Below are 24,989 nucleotides of genomic sequence, written 5' to 3' on the forward strand. Positions count from 1 at the left end.
GTTTGCTCGCAGACCTCCACACTTTCGAGCCAAGGTCGAGACAACGGTCGAAAAGGGCGTGGCCCACGTTCTCCGTACCGAAGTGTCAAAACCAGTTCAGCTGTAAAGATTGAAAGACCATCAGGCAGTCTATGACACTGTCTAACATGGAAATGAGGAACATATAAACCAAAGCCCACTTTCTTACTCTCAGGGTCTCTAGATCCATCTGTATGAATATCTATGTAGCTATTCCATAAATTCCTAAGATGCTCCTGTACATAGTGAGCAACATTTCCTACACTTCCTTCCTTTATTCAGTTTTTAATAGATATATCTACATCAGCCTCAGGCAGTAACCAATGAGGAATAGATGATCAGTAGACAGAAGGCACCATTTTCCTTTCATTAAGCTTAAGCTCCTCTGCATATGTCTTAACAGAATGTAAAACACTGAATCTATTAAGTCTACCTCTCACCCTTCCTAAACTCCCAACACTCTGCTAACAAAGAAATTGAAGGAAGAGCTGACCCAGAGCTTTTAATTTTGACGAAATAATTGAATGCCAATTTTCCATGAACCACATCTAACTTACTAAGTGTGGACCTAGCTGCTGATCCATACGCAAGACACCCATAATCAAAAACTGATCTTATCATAGCTTTATAAATGATCAGCATAAGATTCCTGTCTGCACCCCAAGAGCATCCCACCAAACACCTCAAAATATTAATAACCTTTCCACATTTATTCACCATTCTACATACATGTTCTTTATACGTTAGCTTCTCATCTACCCAGACCCCAAGAAACTTGAAGACCCTAACTCTTTCAAGAGATTTCCCATATAACTTAAGACCTAGACTTTCTATATTCCTCTTTCATTTTGTTTCAATTCATTTTGTGACAACATCGCTCTCCTGTGGACATCACAACCATTTTTGGTGACAACTTCCAGTTCGTCACATCTTTCACTGTATGGACAAAAAACACTGAGACATTTCTCCCAAAAAAACCAACTGTTTCTGGCCCCCCTCCGTCTACACAAGACAGCGTGAGGACCAACATCGACATGGAATTTCTCCGCGTACTCACCAAGGCTGTGGCAGACTTCTGGCTCGACTGGTCTCCACCCCAACAACCCTCACGCAGCAGGCTCGACGAGTGGTTCCTGCAAGGGCGCCGACAGACCCCTCAGCAGCGACCCGCCCCCTTCTTCCCCGTAGTTCATGATGACTTACTAAGTCGTGGAAGGCGCCGCCTTACGCCGCCGCTGCTTCACACGATGGCTGTCCTGCAAGTCTTTCAGGCCAAACTTCTCCGTTCCTTGGACGAGTCTGGACCTGAATCAGAGGCTTTCAAGGTCCTGCGTAGCGCCACTGACCTGGCCCTGCGGGCTACGAAGTCTACAGCCCAGGCCATCGGGAGGATCTCAAGCAGCACATGTGGTTGAACTTGACAGATATGAAGGAGGTAGATAGGGCGGCTTTCCTGGACTCCCCCATCTCCAGTTTCGGTCTCTTTGGCCCGGCCATTAAGAGCTTCTCCGAGCGCTACACAAAGGCGCAGAAAGCATCACAGGCGAAGCTCGGCTTCGAGCTGCCAGACCAGAAGGAAGCCTCCTCAACAGCAGCCCAAGTCAGCGCCGCCAGTCACCCAGCCCCCGCCCAGCGGCTGAAGTCCGTCGCCGCTCCTACTCTGCTAGGCGCGCTCCGTTGAGAGGCGGGAACCCGAACCAGGATTGCGTTGGACCCTGAGCCTCGTAAGCCATCCTAGCCACAGGGAGAAAAAGAGAGAATTCAAGTCCCGCCGAGGACGGGCCGATCTCTCGAAAATCCTTCAGACATTCCCCAGTTCCCTCTGTTCAGGTGGCTGAAAACTCTGGAAACTCTGCAGCAAACGAATCTGCCGTGAAGCACGCTCGCCTGCAAACAAACGCCGTTTTCACAGCGACACAAATAAAGCAAGAAAAGAGCTATTTTCTCCATGTGTCATGTAGGTCATGTGCCCGCTATAAAGTTTGCACGCCTACACACAAGCACTGTCCCCACAGTAACCAATTCGCCATCATATGCTGCGAATTTAACAAACGTAGAAGGTGTGCCCACCACAAGCTCTGCACCTCCACACATAAACACTGCATACAGTCTCTAGCCAGCTCACGCTGCCAGTGTAGTTCAGGTGTCCATTATGATGTGCGCGGCCCTACTAGGGGTGGGACATATTGACAAAATATCTCTATTTTTTTCCAATATCTCTATCGATATTCAGGCGATATTTTTGCCATCCTTCAAAGAAATGTGTGCACACTGGCAAAGAAGGTCCAGTTGGTCTTTTGACTTGCTGCATTTGACCTATTATTGTAGGCTATAGAAAAAACAATAAATGAGCTAACTAAACAGAATCTTAGGTTGCCCCTACTTTTTCCACTTGCAAAAATTTTTTATAAAAAAAACGGAACTAGGCACCTCTTGCAACAGTGATTATTAAATCAAACAACAATATTGTTGATGATAAATTAAAAGTAAAAAAAATTCTTTTCAAAACGCTATAAATCCATAATTTTTTGCCCAAAAATTGATGGTTTGTCTTTTTAAAAAAGTCTTTTGTCTTTTATTTTTCGTATTTGCATTTATGAGGAAAAAACAATATTACGTGACAGTTCTCCATTATAGACGCGAGCGCTCTGAAAGCGGCACTAAAAGACTTTCAAACTTTCACAGAGACCTCAAAACAGAAAGCACAAAGCCTTTCTTTAAAACGAATTTCATTTTGTATTAATTGTATCTTAATTTTAATATTTTTTTTCATTAACCAATTTCCTGGATTTAATACATAAACAGTAAATATAGGCTAGCAATCACAACATAAGGTGCTTGAACTGGAGATTATATCATCATGAACCGAACCGTAGCCTACTCGCCTCACAGGCCTAAAAAATGTGAAATATATTTACAAAAAGCTGGGTCTAAACAAAACCATAAAAAAACAAACAAACTATGTAGCCTAATAAATGTGCATTTCTCCGGTGCGTTCACTAGCCAACTGCGAAGATCGCGAGTCAATATCGTCAACTTCATCTCTGCGACCGACACAGAAATTAATAAACAGTTAAAATGTCTTATTGCAATATTTTACATATTCATAATCATTACTTTTGCTGGTTCTTTGATGCAGCTTTTTAGGTTTATAGCGTTTTGGAAAAGAGCTCTTCATGTACAAACACCGTTTCACCAAGGCACAGCGGCCCGGCCTTCAGCACATAAGAACAAAAAGAGAAAAAGCACGGACTTACTAATTACAAAACTTTGATGTGGTTGAACAGGTGAAACAGTCACAAATTCCTCTGCAACTCAAACCTTCTCAGTACGAGTTATGAAGGAAGAGAACAGCATTACAGTTTTCAGCGCGTCCTCCTCTGATTGCTGTGTTGTTGTGACTGAAAAAGTGAGTGCAGGAGCACATGCGCAAAACGTAGGTTTGTAAAATGTCCTTTTGTAAAATGACATATGATAAAATAAAAATAATTCATATATCATTTTACAAAACGGTTTTGCGCGTGTGCTTCTGCGCGCACTATTCTGTTCGAATTTACTTATGAATGTGCATTTTTGACGACACGGGACCATGGGCTGGGCCACTCGGAGGTTGCTTCCGGGAATAGTACTGCCCTACAGAATTAAAAATCGCTACATATAATTGTTTAGAAGGTTATAGTATGCGTTATTTGTTTTCTCTTTAACTTCTTTCAGCTCTTTTCATGTTTGGGGGGTCGGATTGTACAAATTATGAAATATTCGATATCCCAATTTTGCATATCGTCCAGACAACAATTTGGATATTATCATCTAAAAGATATATCGCACACCTCTAGCCCCTACATATAAACACTTCCAACACGGTGTCATCTTTTTCCCCTATCAGGAAAAAGAAGGTAATAAATGTAGACTGTGTGCCCACTCCTATGAACGGATGGCCGGGCACCTTTCTCACAGCGACCCGGGTCCCGTCTTCATCCAACCCCTAATTATGAGGGCCGAAGCCTGGGAGGCTATCCCCGAAATATCAAAATGGGTGTTGAACATAATAAAACGAGGTTACTCACTCCAGTTTGCTCACAGACCTCCACGATTGGCTCATCGTAGCCCAATCGGAGGAGCTATTAATTACTCCCAGAGCCTGGCTCCTCAACCACTTAGAATGCCTGGGACTCAGGATCAATTTCTCCAAAAGCACAATTTCTCCAAAAGCACACTATCTCCCAGCCGGAACATCTCCTTCCCGGGTATAGAAATAGACTCGGTACGCATGAGAGCGCGCCTTACCGAAGCGCGCACGCTTTCTATTTGGTGCCTGGAGACATCTTTCAGGGCGGCCGCCACTTTCTGGTCTGGATGGACAACAGGGCAGTGGTGTCGTACATAAACCTCCAGGGTGGTCTCAGGTCACACAACCTGCACAGCATGGCAGAGAATTTTTTTTTCTCTGGTCGACTCCCAGCACAACCTGTGCTTGCTGAGGGAGGCGCATGTGCCAGGCGTTCTGATCCAGGGTGCGGATATGTTATACAGTGTTAATTTCGTTAACGAAAACTAGGACGAAAAATGTTCGTTGACGACCTTTTTTCCCATGACTAAGAAAAGACGATGAGAGACGACACCCACGTCATTAAACGATAACTGTGACTATATCAACACATACAATATCGTTGACGAAAAAAGACAAGACTGAAATGTTTAAACATTTTTTTAAAACTTAACCAAAACCACTTGTTTGTGTCAAATAAAGGAGACGACAACACATTGGCTGTTTTTTACGAGCGTTCATGCTTACGGTTGCCAGGTTTTAATAATTAAATCCCCAGACAGAGCTTTTCTGTTTCTGAACACGATTTCTACCCGGTCTTTTCAATAGTATCTGGCAACCATGCGCGCGCACGCTCTCTACACTGCTAAAGAAGCACGGATGATCTGAAAACAACACAGACAAGTAAGCTGGAGTTTAGCGATCTTCATTTGAGTTTTTCTATCTGGGACCTCTCTAAAGTCCTGGAGGGTCCCCCTTCGAGCCGCTTCGGTCTGTGGACCTGAATTTGCTCTCGCTCAAAACTGCTTTTCTGCTGGCACTGCCTCAGTCAAGTGAGTGGGTGATCTACAAGCGTTATATATGAATGCCTCCTGCCTGGAATTTGGGCCAAACAGCTCCAAGGTCGTCCTTAAACCGAGGCACGGTTATGTTCCTAAAGTACTCTCCACTCCATTCAGAGCACAGGTAATTTCCCTGAAGGCTCTATCCTCGCCAGGTGATGAGAGTGATGTGTATTTACTCTGCCTCGTAATGGCTCTCAGGAGATTTATCTGGAGCGTTCTGCCTCATTTAGGCAGTCAGAGCAACTCCTTGTATACTTTGGTGGCTGCACTAAAGGTTTAGCCGTCACAAAGCAGAGACTGTCGCGCTGGATAGTGGATGCTATCGCGCTAGCTTATAAGTCCAAAGACCTTCTTTGCCCCTTGGGTGTCAGAGCTCACTCCATGAGAGACATGGCCTCTTCGTGGGCCTGGTCCAGTGGAATACCCATTGAGGACATTTGTTCGGCGGCTGGCTGGGCCTCGTCGTCCACATTTGTGAAGTTTTATAACTTGGAGGTACCAGGCCAAGGTTCTCTCAGTGTAAGTGTTAAGCACCCCCCTCCCCCCCAAAATAGTCTTAGGGCTCATACATACCCGGCTCTGGCCTTCAACTGGTTACTATGTATCCCTTATGACCATGAACTACGGTTCCTAGTTATCCAGTATATGAAGCCCATCTAGAACTGGCGTATATTAGGATCATGCTTCCCTTGTGGTTCATTCATATGCCTTGGGTTTCGGTAGGGCAAAGTTAGCACGCACAGTGTTTTGAAGGGGGTTCCCATAGCGTAAGCTAACCTTATGCAATACGAGAGACCTTTCGAATGGGAACTACTTGGTTACTAACGTAACCTTAGTTCCTTGAGGTTAGGGAACGAGTATTGCGTAACCCGCCGTGCTACTGTGCTAGGATCAGGAGATCGCTTCATTTGTTTAAAACCTGGAGCACCTAGGCGAGGCACGGCAATATATATTTACCATATAGCCTCTGACCACGCCCATCTGGCGGGCTCTGACACGCCAGGCGTCCTGATTGGTTCTGGCGTCAAAGCCGCCTCGCCATAGGTTCGTGACGTTGCAGCAGCACAGCCAATGACCGCTCTCACACTAGGGCTGAACGATATTCTGTTTTAACATCGACATCGCGATGTGCGAATGAGCGATAGTCACATCGCCGGAACATGCGATGTGAAGGGTAACGTTAGTAGCACACAGTAAACACAAGATTGGTGTATGGCTTTTTGCTGGGGTGACATACGCGTTCCGCGTGCCTGCACAGTGATTGGTTCGCTGTGCCGCAGCTCACCGCTCACAGCCAACATTCACTGGCAATCCTATAGCTAAAAATGCGCTACGAAGAGGATCCTCCGCAAAAAAGTCAAAATCAGCTATTTGGGACTAGCCTATTTCGTCTACAAAAAGGAGGATGTTGACCAAAAAGAGGTAGGCTACTTTGCTGGAGTGTTATAAAGTTGTGGATGTTTTTTTTTTTTAAAGTCGTTTATTTTTCGTGTTCGCATTTATGAGGAAAAAACAATGTTATTAAGGACGCGACCGTTATGAAAGCGGCAGTAAAAGACTGCTTTAAAACTTTCACAGAGACCTCAAACAGAAAGCACAAAGCCTTTCTTTAAAACGAATTTCGTTTCGTATTAATTGTATCTTTATTTTAATCAGTATTTCATTATCCAATTTACTGGATTTAATAAATAAATATTAAATAGCCTATAGCAGCCAGCGCCTGAACTGGAGATTATAAGCTATCATCCATGAACCGCAACTCAGCATAAAAGCCTACTCGCCTCACACACCTAATAATAATAATAATAATAATAATAAAATAGAAATATTACTATTATCTACAGAAATCTCTACTTTTAAACAGAACCATTAAAAAAATAATAATAATAGCCTAATCTGTATGAAAAGTGCATTTCTCCCGATCACTGCTGCGAAGATCGCGAGTCAGTATTGTCAACTTAATCTTTACAGAAAACACTTGTTTATTAATAAACAATTAAAATGTCACATCGCAATATTTTACATATCATTAATCATTACTTTTGCTGGTTATAGGTGCCGTTTACATGAACGCGTCACTGAATCAGCACAGAAAACATAATTTTTCGGGTCCTGAAGAACGTTAGGTCCTGTGAAGAACGTTCACCGAATTCTGAGAGAAATATGTTTCTGGAATAAAATATTAAGTGGCCTTTTTTTTACTTGTAATGAAGCTTGCTTATTAGTGAAATTATTAATAACATGGAATGGTAATTATTGACTTTAGCCTGGATTGATGGCTCGCAATATCGCGATATATATCGTTGGGAAAAAAAATATCGCAATGTAATTTTTTTCCAATATCGTGCAGCCCTATCTCACACTCAGTTGTGCTCGCTGTGCAGCTGCACTGCATTTTAAAAAGTTTGCTTCAATATTCTCGAGAAAAGGAGGTTTTCCCATAGCGTAAGCTAGCCTTACGCAATACTCGTTCTCTCATCTCAGGGAACTGAGGTTATGTTAGTAACCAAGTAGTTATGGCTAGAGTTACTACATTAGCCTCAATCCATGGTGAATGTTGCTGATTTGTGGACTGAAAGCCTTCTATAAGTGTTTCTCTTGTTTCCACGTCAGCGCTGTTTGATCTGATATCTATAGGTTAGGGTTAGTTGAATTTGAGTTTCTCACTGGAACTCACAGCGATGATGATATTAATTCTGAAGCGAATTCAATGGATTTCTTCACTGGATCTCCAGAGTCTGGATCTCCTAGTAATAGTGTTGTGTGATTGAGATCGGCCCGCGACTGGCAAGTTTGGGGCGCTGCGCTGTCTATGATTGGTCCGAAATATATATTTTTTTGCATTCGCTGCTCAGCAACGCTATGGTCGCACCAGCGCAACCTAAATAAATATTTGGTCACACCGGCAGGAAAAATGGTCGCAAAAATGCGACCAATTGGTCACAATCTGGAGCCCTGCTGGGTTTGTTTTTTGTTTTTTCAACAAATGGTCAGTAGAGGAAGGTTTGAGAATTTTATATTGATTGCCAACATCAGATCAAGCCTAAATACTATTTTAACTTTTATTTTAAATAATCAGTAAACACCAAGTTACTAATAAAGTTGTATTTGTCAAATATCATATGTTGTTCATAGTTATAGAGATTCTTCTTGGAGTAACTTTGGTAACAGGGTTGATGAATACAGTCAGTGCTACAGTTTGTGTAAAAACTGAGACAAAGGATTTAGATTATTTTCTTTTCTCCCCATCATGCAGTAGAAAGCGCCCAGATGATGTCACTTCCTGTGTGTCACAGTTTTAAGAAATGCTCTGGTGTCCCACTTTCACATGCGCATGAATGGAAGTCAGTGCAAGGAAAAGTCTAGTGTGAACGTCCATTAATAATTAACGGTTTTAGTCAAATAAATATCAATCTCAAAGCTGGTGTCAAAATATGGCAGTATTGTATATTTTAATGTTAATATCATGTTAGATAATTGTGTCATTTACCAAATATATGTAATAGTTCTTGCTAAAGAAACATGGGATTCGTGCCTATAATATTTTAAAAGATTCTAGAAAACACAGGATGAGATGGAGACTCCCTGTGCGAGCATATGCAAGTTACTGGTGGACTTGTCGGTGAATGGTGGATGGTAGATTTGTGAATGGTGGATGGTAGATTCGTGAGAAGAATTGGATTTACGGGACACATCATCAGTAGTGTTCCTCTGGGTAATGGGGTGTTTCGGCCTTTGACACTATACACCCTCTCCAGAGGCGGCCAGCTCTAGGTTGATCAAACCTCAGCTTGCGTCCCGAGTCCAATTAGCCATGAGAGTCGCCTTGTTGTCGAGTGGACATCTCAGGGGACTGTGCATGGCAGAGCCGTCCTGATCCCTGAGTCAAGCCAAAGCCGACTTATCTCCTGGCACACTACTTGGGGGCCCAGCTGGGGTCGTTCCTCTTCAGCCAGAGCCACTGGCTGCTTCTTTCTGCTGCCTCTGATGCAGCTTTAACAGCTGTGCGCTGGTTCTGGCCCTTAATTCCCAGGTCCCTCATCAGTTGTTAGTTCATCACCGATGAAGAACTGCAAGTCAGTAAGCACTCCCTTCACCACTGAAATGCTGCGTGACTTAGATGGTTTAATCTTCTTACAGGCCCAACTGATGTTCTCCTCAAGTTTTTCTGAGTAACCTCCTGGTGCATGGAACGGTGGTAGTCAGGGTGGTATTGTTGTCCATGTAGGCTCTGAGGGGAGGGAGGCGCCGACAAGAGCCGAGTCTTTGCCCACCTACAACCCATTTTGAGGCTCGGATGATGATCTCCATCGCCATGGTGAAAGCCAAGGGAGAGACGGTGCATCCAGCCATGATGCCTACTTCCAGGCACTGCCATGAGGTGGTAAATTCAGGCGTAGTGAAGCAGAATTGCAGGTCCTGAAAGTAGCCTTTGACCAGGGTTGTGATGGTGTCCGGGATGTTAAAGAACTCAAAAGTAGTCCAGAGGAGCTCATGGGGCACAGAGCCGAAGGCATTTGCAAGGTCCAGGAAGATCACGTGGAGGTCCCTTTTCTCCATCTTTGCCATTTGGATCTGGTGCCAGATCATGCTGGCATGTTCTAGGCAGCCAGAGAAGCCAAATATTCCTGCCTTTTGTACCGATGTATCCACATACTCGTTTCTGTGCAGGTACTCGGCCATCCTTTGTGCAATGACCCCGAAGAAGATCTTACCCTCCACGTTAAGCAGGGCAATGGGGCGGAACTGGTTGATGTTTGCTGTGTCCTTCTCCTTTGGGATTAGGATCCCACCTGCCCTACGCCACGCTTTGGGTATGGTCCTCTTCTGCCATATTGTCCTCATGAGGCTCTAGAGAAACCTAAAAACATCTGGTGCGTTCTTGTACACTTTGTATGGGACTCCGTTTGGCCCAGGCGCTGATGCTGTTCGTGCCCGATGGACGATCTTCTCCACCTCTTTCCACGTTGGGGGACCGATCTCAAATTTATGCTCTGGGGGGTTGATTGGTGGAATGTCTGGAGGGATGGCCAGGTGTTCATAGTGCTTTGGATCAGAGTGTGTTGATCTCAAGTGCTCCTCCAGGTCGTTCTTTGTTGTTCTTAGAACTCCACTTTTCTCCTTGGTGAAGAGAGTTTTCAGGAACTTGAAGGGATCTTTATAGAACCGTGTTCTTGTTTGTTCTTTATTCCTCCTTCTTTTCCGTGAATTCTCTGCTCTGCGGAGGGATGCCAGACGTGTTTTAATGTCAGCTTGGAGGGTGCTTATGCCCTCCTTTTCCACTTCTGAGGCCTTCTTCCAAAGTTTCCTGAGTTGTCTCCTTTCTTGAACAAGGCGCTTGATTTCCTGTTGCCTCCTGGAGACTGGTGGAGTGGGAGCCTGTTTAGTGACTTTCGACTCTAGTACCCCAAGGCGTTCTTTTCCATATTGATAGATGATGTTTCCCATATCCTCCAACTTCTTCTCCACTGTACCTCGAAGTTGTTCGAGGGACAGGGACAGATCTTTATTCACCGTTTCCCACAGCTTTTTCTCCGCAGCACCGGGCCACTTTACACGCAGTCTGTAGCTTGGGAGTCTCCGCTCGACTGCAGGTCGGGGAGGTTGGGTGGGTTCCACCGCTGATGTTTGTTCCACCGCTAGTTCTGTGCTTGAGTTTGCTTCTTCCACGACGGGGGTGCTGATGCCCTCCAAACTATGGTTTTCGTCCAGTTGGTGAGCTTCATTCGACTGATAAATTCTGATAAATTAAAAATAATAATTGGAAGATAAATGTTCCTCATTTTTGGAAAGTTTCAAAAACAATATTTTATAACAGTTGTCTACTTTCTACTATTACATCAGGGCTCACTTGCATGTCCTTTCACTTTATATTTCTCTCTTTGAATTATTTTGATGTACTGAAAATCAAATTAATAATGTTCTCTTTTGATTTCAGACCTGATGGAAGTGAAGGAGGAGAGTGATGAACTGAGTGAAGTAAAGGAGGAGAGTGAAGAACTGAGTGAAGTGAAGGAGGAACATCATGTCAATCCTGAAGGAAAACCATTGAGTCGCTCAGAGACTAAAAATATTTTTTTAAAGAAAAGAAGAGCCAAGAAATCTTTCACCTGCACTCAGTGTGGAAAGAGTTTCACAAGCAAACAAAGTCTTGATGTTCACATAAGAGTTCACACTGGAGAGAAGCTGTTCACATGTGATCAGTCTGGAAAGAGTTTCACATGCGAATCTAATATTGATGCGCATAGGAGAGTTCACACCGGAGTGAAGCCGTTCTCATGTGATCAGTGCGGCAAAACATTTCTTAGTGCATCACACCTGAAGACACACCTGACAGTTCATACGAAGGAGAAGCCGCATTCATGTTCTGTGTGTGGAAAGAGTTTTTCAGTGCTGCAATATTTACATAAACATCAGAAAATTCACACTGGTGTGAGAGAGTACATGTGCTTTGAGTGTGAGAAGACTTTTAATACAGCTCAACATTTAAAACTGCACCAGAGAATTCACACTGGAGAAAAACCTTACAAGTGTTCACACTGTGACAAGAGATTCATTCAGTCAGCAGATCTGAAAAGACATGAGAGGATCCACACTGGAGAGAAGCCGCACACATGTGATCAATGTGGGAAGAGTTTCACAAACAAACACAGTTTTAATGTTCACATGAGGATCCACACTGGAGAGAAGCCATTCTCATGTGATCAGTGTGGACAGAGATTCTTATGCAAACGATATCTTAAATATCACATGAGGATCCACACTGGAGAGAAGCCGTTCTCATGTGATCAATGCAGCAAAACATTTCTTAGTGCATCACACCTGAAGACACACCTGACAGTTCATACGAAGGAGAAGCCGCATTCATGTTCTGTGTGTGGAAAGAGTTTTTCAGTGCTGCAATATTTACATAAACATCAGAAAATTCACACTGGTGTGAGAGAGTACATGTGCTTTGAGTGTGAGAAGACTTTTAATACAGCTCAACATTTAAAACTGCACCAGAGAATTCACACTGGAGAAAAACCTTACAAGTGTTCACACTGTGACAAGAGATTCATTCAGTCAGCAGATCTGAAAAGACATGAGAGGATCCACACTGGAGAGAAGCCGCACACATGTGATCAATGTGGGAAGAGTTTCACAAACAAACACAGTTTTAATGTTCACATGAGGATCCACACTGGAGAGAAGCCATTCTCATGTGATCAGTGTGGACAGAGATTCTTATGCAAACGATATCTTAAAGATCACATGAGGATCCACACTGGAGAGAAGCCGTTCTCATGTGATCAATGCAGCAAAACATTTCTTAGGGCATCACACCTGAAGACACACCTGACAGTTCATACGAAGGAGAAGCCGCATTCATGTTCTGTGTGTGGAAAGAGTTTTTCACTGCGGCAATATTTACATAAACATGAGAAAACTCACACTGGTGTGAGAGAGTACATGTGCTTTGAGTGTGAGAAGACTTTTATAACAGCGGACTGTTTAAAACGGCACCAGAAAATTCACACTGGAGAAAAACCTTACAAGTGTTCACACTGTGACAAGAGATTCAGTGACTCATTATCTCTGAAAACACATGAGATGAACCACACTGGAGAAAAACCTTACAAGTGTTCACACTGTGACAAGAGATTCAGTGACTCATCATCTCTGAAAACTCATGAGAGGATCCACACTGGAGAAAAACCTTACAAGTGTTCACACTGTGACAAGAGATTCAGTGACTCATCATCTATGAAAAGACATGAAAATACACACACTGGAGAGAAACATTACAAGTGTTCACACTGTGACAAGAGATTCAGTCGGTCAGCACATCTAAAAAGACATGAAAATACACACACTGGAGAGAAACCTTACAAGTGTTCACACTGTGACAAGAGATTCAGTCAGTCATCATCTCTGAAAAGACATGAGAGGATCCACACTGGAGAGAAGCCGCACATCTGTGATCAGTGTGGGAAGAGTTTCTCTATTAAAACTCACCTGAAGCGACACATGAAGATCCATGCAGTGGAGAAACCACATCACCTCAGTCTGAGATCACGGTAAGTAGTTTATTTTCATGTGCTGAGCAACAAAGTCTCTTCTGTGTAAGTTAGACACACATCACCCCAGAGATGGGACCAAGTCACACATGTGCAAGTCTCAAGTAAGTCCCAAGTCTTAACCTTCAAGTCTCAAGTAAGTCCCAAGTATTTTTTTCTTGGGCAGGTCAAGTCACAGGCTATGGCAAGTCAAGTTAAGTCATGTCCTGTAGTAGGTCAAGTCCAAGTCAAGTCACCTTATTATTGTAATTTTACCTGCAGAATCTGATCTTAATAAAGTGAAAAGACAAGACAAGAAGAAACCCTTAAGTTTTCAAAAAGCATTAGACATGTGACCCACTATTCTGCTTCATAAGTACCATGTTGACAATATGACATGACGTGGTTTAATGTAGCCTAAACAATGATTACCAAATTTCTCTCTCATTGCTCCTCATAACCACTGAAAGCGGTCAAAAATCGAACCAAAAGTCAAATTATTATGGACGTTATCTGACATTAAGCGTTTCTGCTTCACATTTTCAGCAGGGCAGCGGAGCGGCTGTGGGTTGACTCCCCATGGTTCTCATAGGCTTTATATACAAGTCCTAACGTGAAAAAGCTTTATGGTTTAACCCTCTGGGGACCAAGTTGTTTTTGGGGTCCTTGAGATGTTCTGACATGCTCTGACATTTGTGCTTTTTTCAGTTATTTATAAACATGTTAATGGCAAAGGTGTAAATTCACTCTATATAGCACAAACAGGCCTACCATAATATGCGAGCAACGTGTATGTAGATGTTTGTATTTTTAAGAGAATAATGTTTATGCGTGGTTATTGGAAAAAAATTTTATGAAAGTTGCTGAATTAAGACCACAAAACACATATTAAATATGTGTCCACAAGACTTTTGACTAATGGATGTTGTCCCTTTGAGTTCTAGCTTCAAAATTATGTGAAAATAGTCTTGCTTTATCGTTCACAAAAAAAAAATACATTGATTTAAATGGTGTAAAACAGGTTTTGCTTGGAAAGCCAATATGCGAGGGGGAGGAGTAGTTTACACCTTAGATTACAATGTCCCACCCACTCTGCATAATGACTCTGCATAATTAGCCATTCATTCAGGTGTGACACTGACTGAGCCACAATGCAAGGACAAAATATATATTTAGAAGAAGACTTATATTGACCATTTAAGATTTCGCTTACATCTATCTTGTAAATATGTTTAGCTATTTTATTAAAAATGTTACAATTACAACAATAATTACAATTTCAACAATATTTCAAGTGTACTCTTTCTTTGTAAAAAAGAAAAAGAAAAAAGATTATAGGCCTACATTTTATTATATGTATTCATTAGTTTGAATATAGCAAATATATATATATATATATATATATATATATATATATAACGTTAGATATGAGCAGAAATTGCTAAACAAAAGATTATTTGATGTGGCAGTATATTCTACAGTAGCCTAAAAACTGTACCCAAATCTAGTCAACAAGTGACTGACTGTAACGTTGTTTTTATGAAATATTAGGGCATATAAATGCTAATACGTTGCTTATACAAATACATTTTATTTCAACATATTCCAGTCGATTTTTACTCATCTCAGTAGGCTATAGCAAAGCAGTTTATTCTTTCACACACAGACGCGCGATTCATATTTAGGCTAAACAGTCTTTACAAATATGTACCCTTCATTCATCTCACAGAAAGGCGAGTCATATTATAGAAATGCGATTCATCTTTTTGCGGTTTGCATAGGCCTACACTAACGTTATTCCATAACGTTATTCCACATCAACACTTGAGAAAAGAAAACAGCCTACCTCACTCCTCAGCGGGATCTGCTCCTCATATCAGGAGATATTGCTCCTCATATCAGCACTGTTCTGAGGAAACTTTTCTCCATAAGGTAGGCTATATTATGCCTCACTCGCGGTGCTTTGTTTACAGCTGATGTGGGGGCGTTTCACAGACTGAAATGGTTCTCAGAATTTGCATTTGAATAGCACACGCTCTCCGGGGAGTGGTCAAATTACTTTTGAATGGCTCGTAATGAGCTTGACTGGAGTCGCTCTCTTTTTGTACAGATTACAGAAGCTGAGAATATTTGTTTTTTATATAAATTACTTCATTTAAAAGATGCGATCTCAAGCTTTATGCCCGTGGGTCTGTTTGCCTGTTTGACTGAATTTTCGCGGAGTTATAGATCATTTTCGAACGCGTTTCAAATGGGAGTTTACTGAAAGAGAGAAGGCAGAAATCGCATCGTTAATTTTTCTTTATTTGTCAAAAAGCAAAACACTTTATTTTTATTGTGAGTATACAGAAAAAAAAAGAAACTGAACAGGATCGATTGATGTATTACACGAAAATGAAAGATCAAAATTACCAGAGCATTTAGTGTTTATTTTCATTGCTAAAAAAGAAAAGGAGCAAAACGCGCGGGCGCGTTTTTGGTCCCCAGAGGGTTAATGTACCTAAACCACAATTTAAAAACAATTTATTGCATCACAATAAGTGTATTGTGTTTGTCAAAACATTTTAGTAACTAAACTGAATTTTATTAGGTTTAGTGACAACATGTTACAATGTTTACATGGTACAATTTCTGGTAAGCTATGCTTTTTTATTATTTCAATTCAATTTTTGTGATTTGATTTAATATTGCCTCATTTGGATAAATATTAGGTAGGCTACACAAGGTAGGCATTCATTTTTCTCAAGAAAAAAAACAACTCACCTAATGCTGTAACATACAGAGAGCCCTATCAGCTGGCAGTATTATTTAAGGTTAAAAATAACTCAAATAAATATAATGCATTTTTTTTATTGATAACAACTTTATTTAATGATATAAGTAAAAATATAATAAATATGTAATATAGTACACATATTTAGCAAAATACTCTCTATAGCTCTTTTTTTCTAGCCAACTAACGTGCTATAGCCTATATTATGGTCATCAAATGGCTTTCCTGAGGTAAATGTTATGTGACATAATTGTTCTCCAGCTGTTTTATTGACCCCTTTGTTTGATTGATTGGTCGATATTATGTAGTGATCGACCGATATATCGGTCGGTCGATAAATCGGGCCGATATTTGCAGGTTTGACGTGTATCGGCATCGGTGTTCGCCGATAGTTTTTTTCCCGGCATTAATTACAGACAGGCGTTCGCAGGCAGCTCTGTGTTGCTGGAGACGCTGCAGTTCACGTGCAGCCCATGCACTGCCCCTCCCCCACTAGCAGAGTGCTGGAAGCCTCTTCAAGACAGCGGTTAGTTTTAAAATTTTAACTGTTTGACTTGGCTGAAATACACTTTGAAAGTGGAAACACGTTGCTCTATATGTGCATGCAACTATAGCTAAGCAAGTTTGTGGGTCCAAATGGAAAACGCAAATGCCTCATCTATAAAACTGCTTGTCATTGTATTTAAGGAGCTGCAAATAGCTAAGTTTGAGGCTATCCATATACATACGGCAGCTGTTACAAACACTGGTCATAGGAATAAATAATGCCGACGTTGTTTGGTGATTCCGTGATATTTGTGGGAGTTTTATTCAGCGACCACCTGGCTGAGGTTTGGACGTGTGCTCGTAAAAAATGCGACGCGGTTGCGACACGCATGCGTTTTAGACACGTTTTCCACACGTTTTAGACGCGATCCCTAATTCATAATAAACTTAGAATCTATTTGGTTTAAAATCGTTTTTGTTTTGTTTAAAATGGAGATCACGATTACATATATCAGACAACTACACAGAATAACATTTTCCAGTCAAATTATTTTATTTATTATGCTTAAATATTTATTTTCTGAATTTATTTTCTGAATTTTAATTATGCTTAAATATATATATATATATATATATATATATATATATATATATATATATATATATATATATATATATATATATATATATATATATATATATATATATATATATATATATATATATATATATTCAGTATTTTCAGCACTGAACTTTTTTTTTTTTACTTGATCTTCCTCACATGTTTTTTAAATATTTGTCAAGTATTTTTTTTTTAAGTTCAATAAATGTTCCTTTCTTAATTGAGACATTATATATTATATTTGTGTCATTTTTATGATGTAAACTGAGTGAGCAAAAGCAGTATCGGCTCCAAATATCGGCCCAAGAAAATCGGCAGCCCGTTATCGGTCATCAGCTAAGGCTGATGAAAAAAAATCGGTATCGGCATAAAAAAATCCATATCGGTCGATCCCTAATATTATGAGGAATATACATTTCGGTAAGTTGCACTGTATCTTTCAACAGTGTTCATTCGTGTTTATTTACTATTAGCTAGTAGAGATGATCACGTCACATTTACAAGCACCAAAACGGTATTTTTTTGTTTGAATTTCGTAATAAAAGTGACAGAATCTGAGATTTTTTTATATCATAAGTAACCTGCTCTGTCTAGTCTGTCGGTCTCCATGTCCTCCTTGCTTCGCGATTTTTCTGTGCATGAGAAAATGGATGTGTGGCGTGAGAGCGTGTGAAAAGTGTGAGTCTCACGGTGAATGCGTGAGAGTTGGCAGCTCTGTGTTCGTCTTTTGCCATCTTGTGACTAATTCTTGAAGCCGAAAGCGATGACCCTCGGTACCCCTCCGGCTGACATGTTGATGTGATACCTGATCTAAGTGGGCATGGTGTGCGTAAGGTATGAGAGGGCATGACTGATGATAGTGTCATGATCCAGTCATGACAACGCTATTCTCAGCCTGCGCTCCAGCTGGGTAATCAACTTTATTTTTTAAAATAATTAATATATTTTATATTCAAACTGAAAACATGATTAACACTCAAGTCGTTCAAGTCATCGTGTCTCAAGTCAAGTCAAGTCCCGAGTCTTTAAAGGGTTAGTTCACCCAAAAATGAAAATTCTGTCAGTAATTACTCACCCTCATGTTGTTCCAACCATGTAAGTCTTTCGTTCATCTTCGGAACACAAATTAAGATATTTTTGATGAAATCTGACAGAATTTTGACTCCTCCATAGGCTTCCAGTGTGACTGAAACTCACCGGCCCAGAATAGTTAAAACATCGTTAAAATAGTCCAAGTAACTACAGTGGCACTACATTAAGTTTATCATGCGACGAGAATACTTTTTGTGCACAAAAACAAACAAAAATAACGACTTTATTCCACTTTTCATTTCCTTCTCTCTGGGCCTCGTAGTGTTTTTGCGCTGCGCGTCTGTGTTGCACGTCATCACGCAACACACACATGACCGGCGTCGACCAATAGTGAGCCTACGTGGTGACGTGTAACACAGACGCGCTGCGCAAAAACACTACGCGAACCAACTAGAGGTCGAGAGAGAAGGAAATGAATAGTGGAATAAAGTCGTTATTTTTGTTTGTTTTTGCGCACAAAAAGTATTCTCGTCGCTTGATATACTTAAGATTGAGCCACTGGAGTCACTTGGACTATATTAACGATCTCTTTAATAACTTTTCTGGGCCAGCAAGTTTCGGTCACATAGAAGCCTATGGAGGAGTGAAACATGGCTCAGATTTCATCAAAAATATCTTAATTTGTGTTCCGAAGATGAACGAAGGTCTTACGCGGTTGGAACAACATGAGGGTGAGTAATTACTGACAGAATTTTAATTTTTGGGTGAACTAACCCTTTAACTTCCAAGTCCGAGTCAAGTCTCAAGTATTTTATTTTTTGTCAAGTCAAGTCACAAGTAATAAAAATAGCGACTCGAGTCCAAGTCACCAAGTCACAAGTTTCCATGTCTGCATCACCCTATAGCCAAATCTGTCCTCTACGCCTATGGCCGGTGTGTGGTGAGCACAGGACACTTTGTTGATTGTCCGTTCATGAAACCCATACTGATTATTTCTTCACAAGACTTTTGAAAATTGTATGACGTAGCCTAGAATATTTGCTCTAAAACTATGTGAAAATCATCCTGACTGCTCATTCAGATAAGACAATATATTGATTTAAAATGTGTAAGACGTGTTTTGTGTAAGAAAGCTTTATGCGAGAGGCGTGATCACATCCTGAATATTGATGGCTTTTCACACCTGAGAAAGACAAAGACACTCCCTAATGGCCCTATTAGGAGCTATCAGGCCCTGTCATTCTGAGCAACCTTGCACAAAGAATGAGGAGATTTAAAAAATAATGGCTTTTAAATTGTTTGGATTTAACACAACATAATCCAAAGATACACAACAATTGACAAAAAAGCACATTATTGAAAACAATGATCCAAAGACAGAGACATTTGTGCCATTCCTAAAAACATTGTACACACCTTTCATTTCCAAGGTGTTTGATTTTCACTTTACCATGTTCATGTACAGAGACTCATGTGAATGTTGAAGTCAGCAGGACTCAGTGGCATCTGGGCCCTGTTAAAAAACACACACAAAAAAAACTGTGACAAGAGAAACTATAGGGCTGCACGATTTTGGGAATACATTTTAGATTTTTCTGGTTAAAATTTGCATTTTAAAATTCACAGAACACACAGACACAAATGTTTCCAACAATATATAATGAACAGGTTTGTTGTGCCTTGTAGGCATAGGCTACACGCAATGCTGCATAAAAGAATAATAAAAATAACAATAACCTATAGCAGCCTATAAATCTTTCAAAAGCAACATTTCAGAGTAACAGCTACGCAAGATTAAAATATATTGATTATCATATATTACTTCAAATGTTTCCATTTGTTACGATGATATGAAATGAGATTGTAGTAAAACATGAAGCCTATTGTTTGGCGCGTTTTGCTTTTTACAAGTGCACAGGTCATGTGAGTGATTCCTTCTGAGTGAACACGGGTGAGTCTGACTGCAGTAGATGTGAAAGATATGAATAAAAGTGATGTTATTTCAGCCATCGCACTTACCTGTATTTACATCCTGTTTACGGTCAAAGTCCATAGTAATCGATTGTCGAGTTCACGCGCATTGGTTTAGTACCTATAATCATGCGCGTGAACTCGACAATCGATTACTATGGACTTTGACCGAAAACAGGATGTATATACAGATATGAGCGCTGGCTAAATAAATATAATTTTTATCCATATCTTTCACATCTACTGCAGTCAGATTGACCCGCGTTCACCCCGAAGGAATCACTCACATGACCTGTGCACTTGTAATGACACATCAAGGATGTTAAGAGGCTAAAAGCAGGTTTAAAACTTGCCCCATTGAAGTCAACAGGGTGCAAATTTTAAAAATAGAATAACTCGGTGAAGGCAACACCGATTTTTGTCGTTGTTCTCTGCACTGACAGCACTCCAAATGTACGAAAAAATTAGCTCAATGTTAAAATTGACCGGAGTTCTCCTTTAACAATGAGTGCTTTTGAAGTAAGCGATCGAATATTCAGCAACCCAAGCTTTAGCATTTGCTCATCTGTATTATAGCTGTTTTTTATTTGTTGAACATCAATTACATTTTTAACCTTAGATGAGTTTAAACGTTTTTTGTATGTCCTAATTCGGAGAACAGACACAGTCTCTATATGATGATATCTAGGTGAAAGAGGCTCTATGTGATGGGATTTATCTGACCTTGGTGACGCGAGGCCGCTAGCAGACGGTCGGTTTAGCCAGTCTGTCTGCTTTCTGACCTGAGCCCCAGATTGTCATGTTTGAGCTCTAAGACTATGTGCCATATTACTAGAGAGAAGAGCAGCACCATCCCAGGAGGGATGAATACCATCTCTTTTCAACAGGTCAGGTCTGCCCCAAAAACTTAATCTGCATTGCTATTTGTACTCGTGAATACGCAGGCCACAAGAAGTAATTTTTTTTTTTTTTTTTTTTTTAAATCACATGCTAGCTGGCAACACAGGATTCCATTCATTATGCTAAGCTAAGCTAGCGGTAGCGCTGCCAAACTAAAACAATGCATGCACTAAGACCAAGATGCGTTTGCCCACCTTTCTAAATCAGGCACGTGCACAGGTAGGGCTCAACCTGTGCAGAGCACATGCCCTTTTTGCCCTTACATTCCGAAGTGCCCTTTTTTGGGTGGTTTTTTTTTTTTTTTTTTTTTTTTTAAATCAATGCTATTGGTTACCATTTACGTCTGTCTGTTTTACAAATATTTAGCCATTGAAAGTTCTTAAAATGAACTTGTGTAAATCGTATTCGATCCTCAAGCTGTCAGTATGCTGATAACTCCGCCCCCTCTATATTCACTGAATCCTGAAGTTCCACAGCAGCCGCACAGTAGACAGCAGCTGAACGAAGTTTTGCGAAGGGTAAATAAATATCTTGTTGTTGAAATAAGTATTTGATGTCTGACTCACTGAGACATGTGGGACGTCGCCTGAGACTGAGAGGTACGGCTAGCATTTGCCATCTAGTCAATAGATAGACAATACATAGACACTTAAATAGTCTGTGCATACATCTTTTATAAAATGCGATTTTGGCCAAATTTATTTTACAGCAGGAAAAACTGAGCGCCCATATAGGTACAACAAACTAGTTTGTAACCTGTTGATGAAAATGTAATGTGATACCGCCGGCGCCGGTTTAATGACGGACAAAAAATGCACATTTGCACACATTCGCTGGTCAAAAACTATATACTGATGATAAGTAATACAACAACATATAATTTGTTTTTACCATCGGAAAAATAACAGGTGCGCCCCCGCGCTGTTTCGTACTGGAACTTACACAAAGCTACGAGTGATCCTCGTCACCTAGGTAACATATATTTCTAAGACGTAAGACATTTCTTCTTTGATTTATGATTGCTGATACACTTAATTTATTAACATTTAGACTAATCATGTTATGGTTAATTCAAGGCTGTTAATATGCATGTATTATCTAGCAATTTTTTTTATCTATAGCCTATTCTATACTCTCCGCTCGTCCTCACATGGTTTTACTACAGTAATATTGTAGTAGTGACTTAAAAAAAAAAACATTACAGAAGATCACTGTGAAATCTTTATATTGTATCATGCACAATGTAATTCATGATTTAATTCATTCCAGGGCTTCATTTATTTGATCCAAAATACAGCAAAAACAGTAATATTGTGAAATATTTTTACAATTTAAAATAACTGTTTTCTATTTGAATATATTTTAAAATGTAATTTATTTCTGTGATCAAAGGTGGATTTTCAGCATCATTACTCCAGTTCAGTACTCTTCAGTGTCACGTGATCCTTCAGAAATGCTTTTCACTGCAACTGTAGGCCTACTTTTCACACTATTTTTTTATTTTATTTTTTTATTGCTGGCTTATTTTAGAGAAAGTGTAGTGAATAAGAGACCTTCAAGAGACCAACATCCCTGGCTCACAGAAGGTTGCTGTTAGGTTTAAAGAAGCCCTTAAAACATGTTTATCTATATTATTATTATTATTATGGTTGTTATTAATCGTGAATAAATCTAAAGCTTTTGAGACTATTATTTTGTGTTATTGAAAATGGGAGGTGGGGTGCCCTTTTTTTAGTTTCAGCACATGCCCCTTTTAAAGGTCCCGTATTATGCCCCTTTTCACAAGATGTAAAATAAGTCTTTGTCTCCAGAGTGTGTATGTGACGTTTCAGCTCAAAATACCCAACAGATCATTTTTTACAGCATGTTTAAATTGTCATTTTTTGGGGCTCAGAAAAACGAGCTGTTTTAGTGTGTGCCCTTTAAATGCAAATAAGCTGCTGCTGGACGACACAGGGGGCGGAGCTTCACGAGCTCGCGCTCAGTCTCTGAGGACTATTTCATCTCACGGAATGATGATAATATCAGAAACTCTCAGTAACGGCGTTCATTTCGAGTCGGACAATAATGCCTACAGAGTCAGAGTGCTGTATAGAGATGAAACAGGTATAGTTTAGTAGTTTAATTACGGTTATTATAACGTATTTGTCATCTGCTTGTATGTATCCTTTATTTATTAATAGCCTACAAGTCTGCTGTCTGAATGATGATCAAACATATACTGATGAGTTTAATAAAGTTTATTGTACATCACACAAAAGATGAAGCGTCAGTTTTACTTCAGAAAATCACCGTAAGAGCTGAGTAAACACAGTAAGTTATTAGAAGTGCGCAAGTACATCAACGAATTTCGGTAGAGATGAGGGAGCATTCCTGTGGGCGGAGGTTAGTCAAAAAACGGTTCTAGTGACGTCATTAATGAAGGAAGTAGAGGGATGTAGTCCAGACGGGCCGTTCGATGTAGGCGACTTCTGTTAAATAAAATATCTCGCTTGGCATTGAACTTTGAGCTTTATATTTTTACAGATATTATTTATGCTCAAACAGCAACATTACACACTAACTAAAGTTTGAAACATGGGATCACGAAGAACGGGACCTTTAAATAAACGGAGGAGTGTTCTTTTAAAAGTGTATTATAACAGTATAGAAACTTCCTTATGTGTGATTTAAAGAAGAAGCTTACAAATAAATAATTTTTAACCTTAAATATTAGAATGATGTACCAACTGGGGTTCCTTATGGTTTACTTTACAGCATTAGTTGAGAGAGATTTTTTTTCTTATGTACTGTACCTGATAGGCCCCAACTTAATCAATATGGAATCAGATTGTGTCAAATGTTTTTTTGTTTTTTTCACAGGCCTTCACAGGGGAGAGACTAGCTGACACTTCAGGACTGCGCTGTCGTCGCGTCCAGGCGCAGGTCCTTCATCAGATCTGGATCCCGCGGACTGCGGTAAACCTCGGGATAAACAGAGAGACGAATATAAGCATAGACACCATTCTTCTCATGATGTAACGAGTACATCGGGATTTATGGAAAGTGTTCCTGGTTCCGGCTGGCCTAATCTATGCAGCCTAACATTGAATTATAGAAGTCTATAATGTGTTATGTGAATGCTAGGTCAAAGAGATGTGTCTTTAATCTAAAAGACTCGTTCCCGCAGTTCTTCTGGATTTAGTCTGTCTCAGTTTCTTCATGTTACGTTCCACGTGTGTTTGTGTATTTTTCTTTTTGTGTGTGTGTTTGTGTTTCTATACGTTATTCCTAGGTGGTGATCATTGGTTGCCCATAAGAGATGTGACGTCACGACGTTAAAATCAGAACTGAAGAAGTTAGAATTGTTTTCTGTTATTTAGTTGGAGAGTGAATCACCACGCATTGAATTTATTGTTGTTTTTTTATTTAAGGTGGCGTATACGCTGAAGATTTCAGGTTTTGTTTCTGCATTTTTCTTTTGATAGGTAGATTTAGAGGTTTGGGTGAAATAGTTATGGGGATTATGTTTTGATTATTTTATTGATTTGGCGACACTCTTGTTTTCTTGCTTTGTTTTCCTTTTATATTTTATAATTTTTCATGTTTTGTAACGTCATTCACGCCTTTTCAAATTAAACGTTTTCAACGTTTCCTCTGGTATTCCTCGTTGTTTCTGCTACTTGCACACACGGCAACAGTGTCTCACGTAAGTGTCGCGCAATCATCCCGTTTACATCTTAAACACATTTACATCTTAAACACGTTTGCATCTTAAACACATTTACATCTTAAACATGTAATCACAGACGGACTCGATGATGGTGGGATCAGATCATACCGGCTGTTGTCAGACTCCTTGTGCATACACAAATCTCACTGGATTATTACAATTAATAGCAAAAAGAATGTTTGGAAAAGTAAACTGATATTTCCTACTGACACACTACAGCAAAAGATATAAATAACTGACTTAAAAAAACATTTTTTTGGGGGGGGTGGTGGGGGAGGGGACTGGGATATTAACATGCATTTAAGACTTTTGCACAGTACTGTA

General features: G+C 40.2%; 1 protein-coding gene across 2 annotated transcripts in view; it reads left to right on the top strand.

Moving 5' to 3' along the window:
* LOC311302641 (uncharacterized protein) overlaps positions 1-24,989 on the top strand; it is a 64,966-nt gene that overhangs the window by 2,767 nt on the left and 37,210 nt on the right. Inside the window, exons 3-4 of one of the 2 annotated variants that reach the window (XM_084428642.1) lie at positions 11,069-13,190; positions 23,816-24,586. In XM_084428642.1, the coding sequence (XP_084284768.1) occupies positions 11,069-13,190; positions 23,816-23,837 (2,144 nt within the window). In that variant the 3' untranslated portion in view covers positions 23,838-24,586. Of the gene's footprint in view, positions 1-11,068; positions 13,191-23,815; positions 24,587-24,989 lie in introns of those variants that run through there. The other variant, XM_084428643.1, reaches the window with a different exon arrangement.

This window comes from Rutilus rutilus (genome assembly GCF_951802725.1).
Source record: "Rutilus rutilus genome assembly, chromosome: 1".
NCBI classification, from domain to species: Eukaryota; Metazoa; Chordata; class Actinopteri; order Cypriniformes; family Leuciscidae; genus Rutilus; species Rutilus rutilus.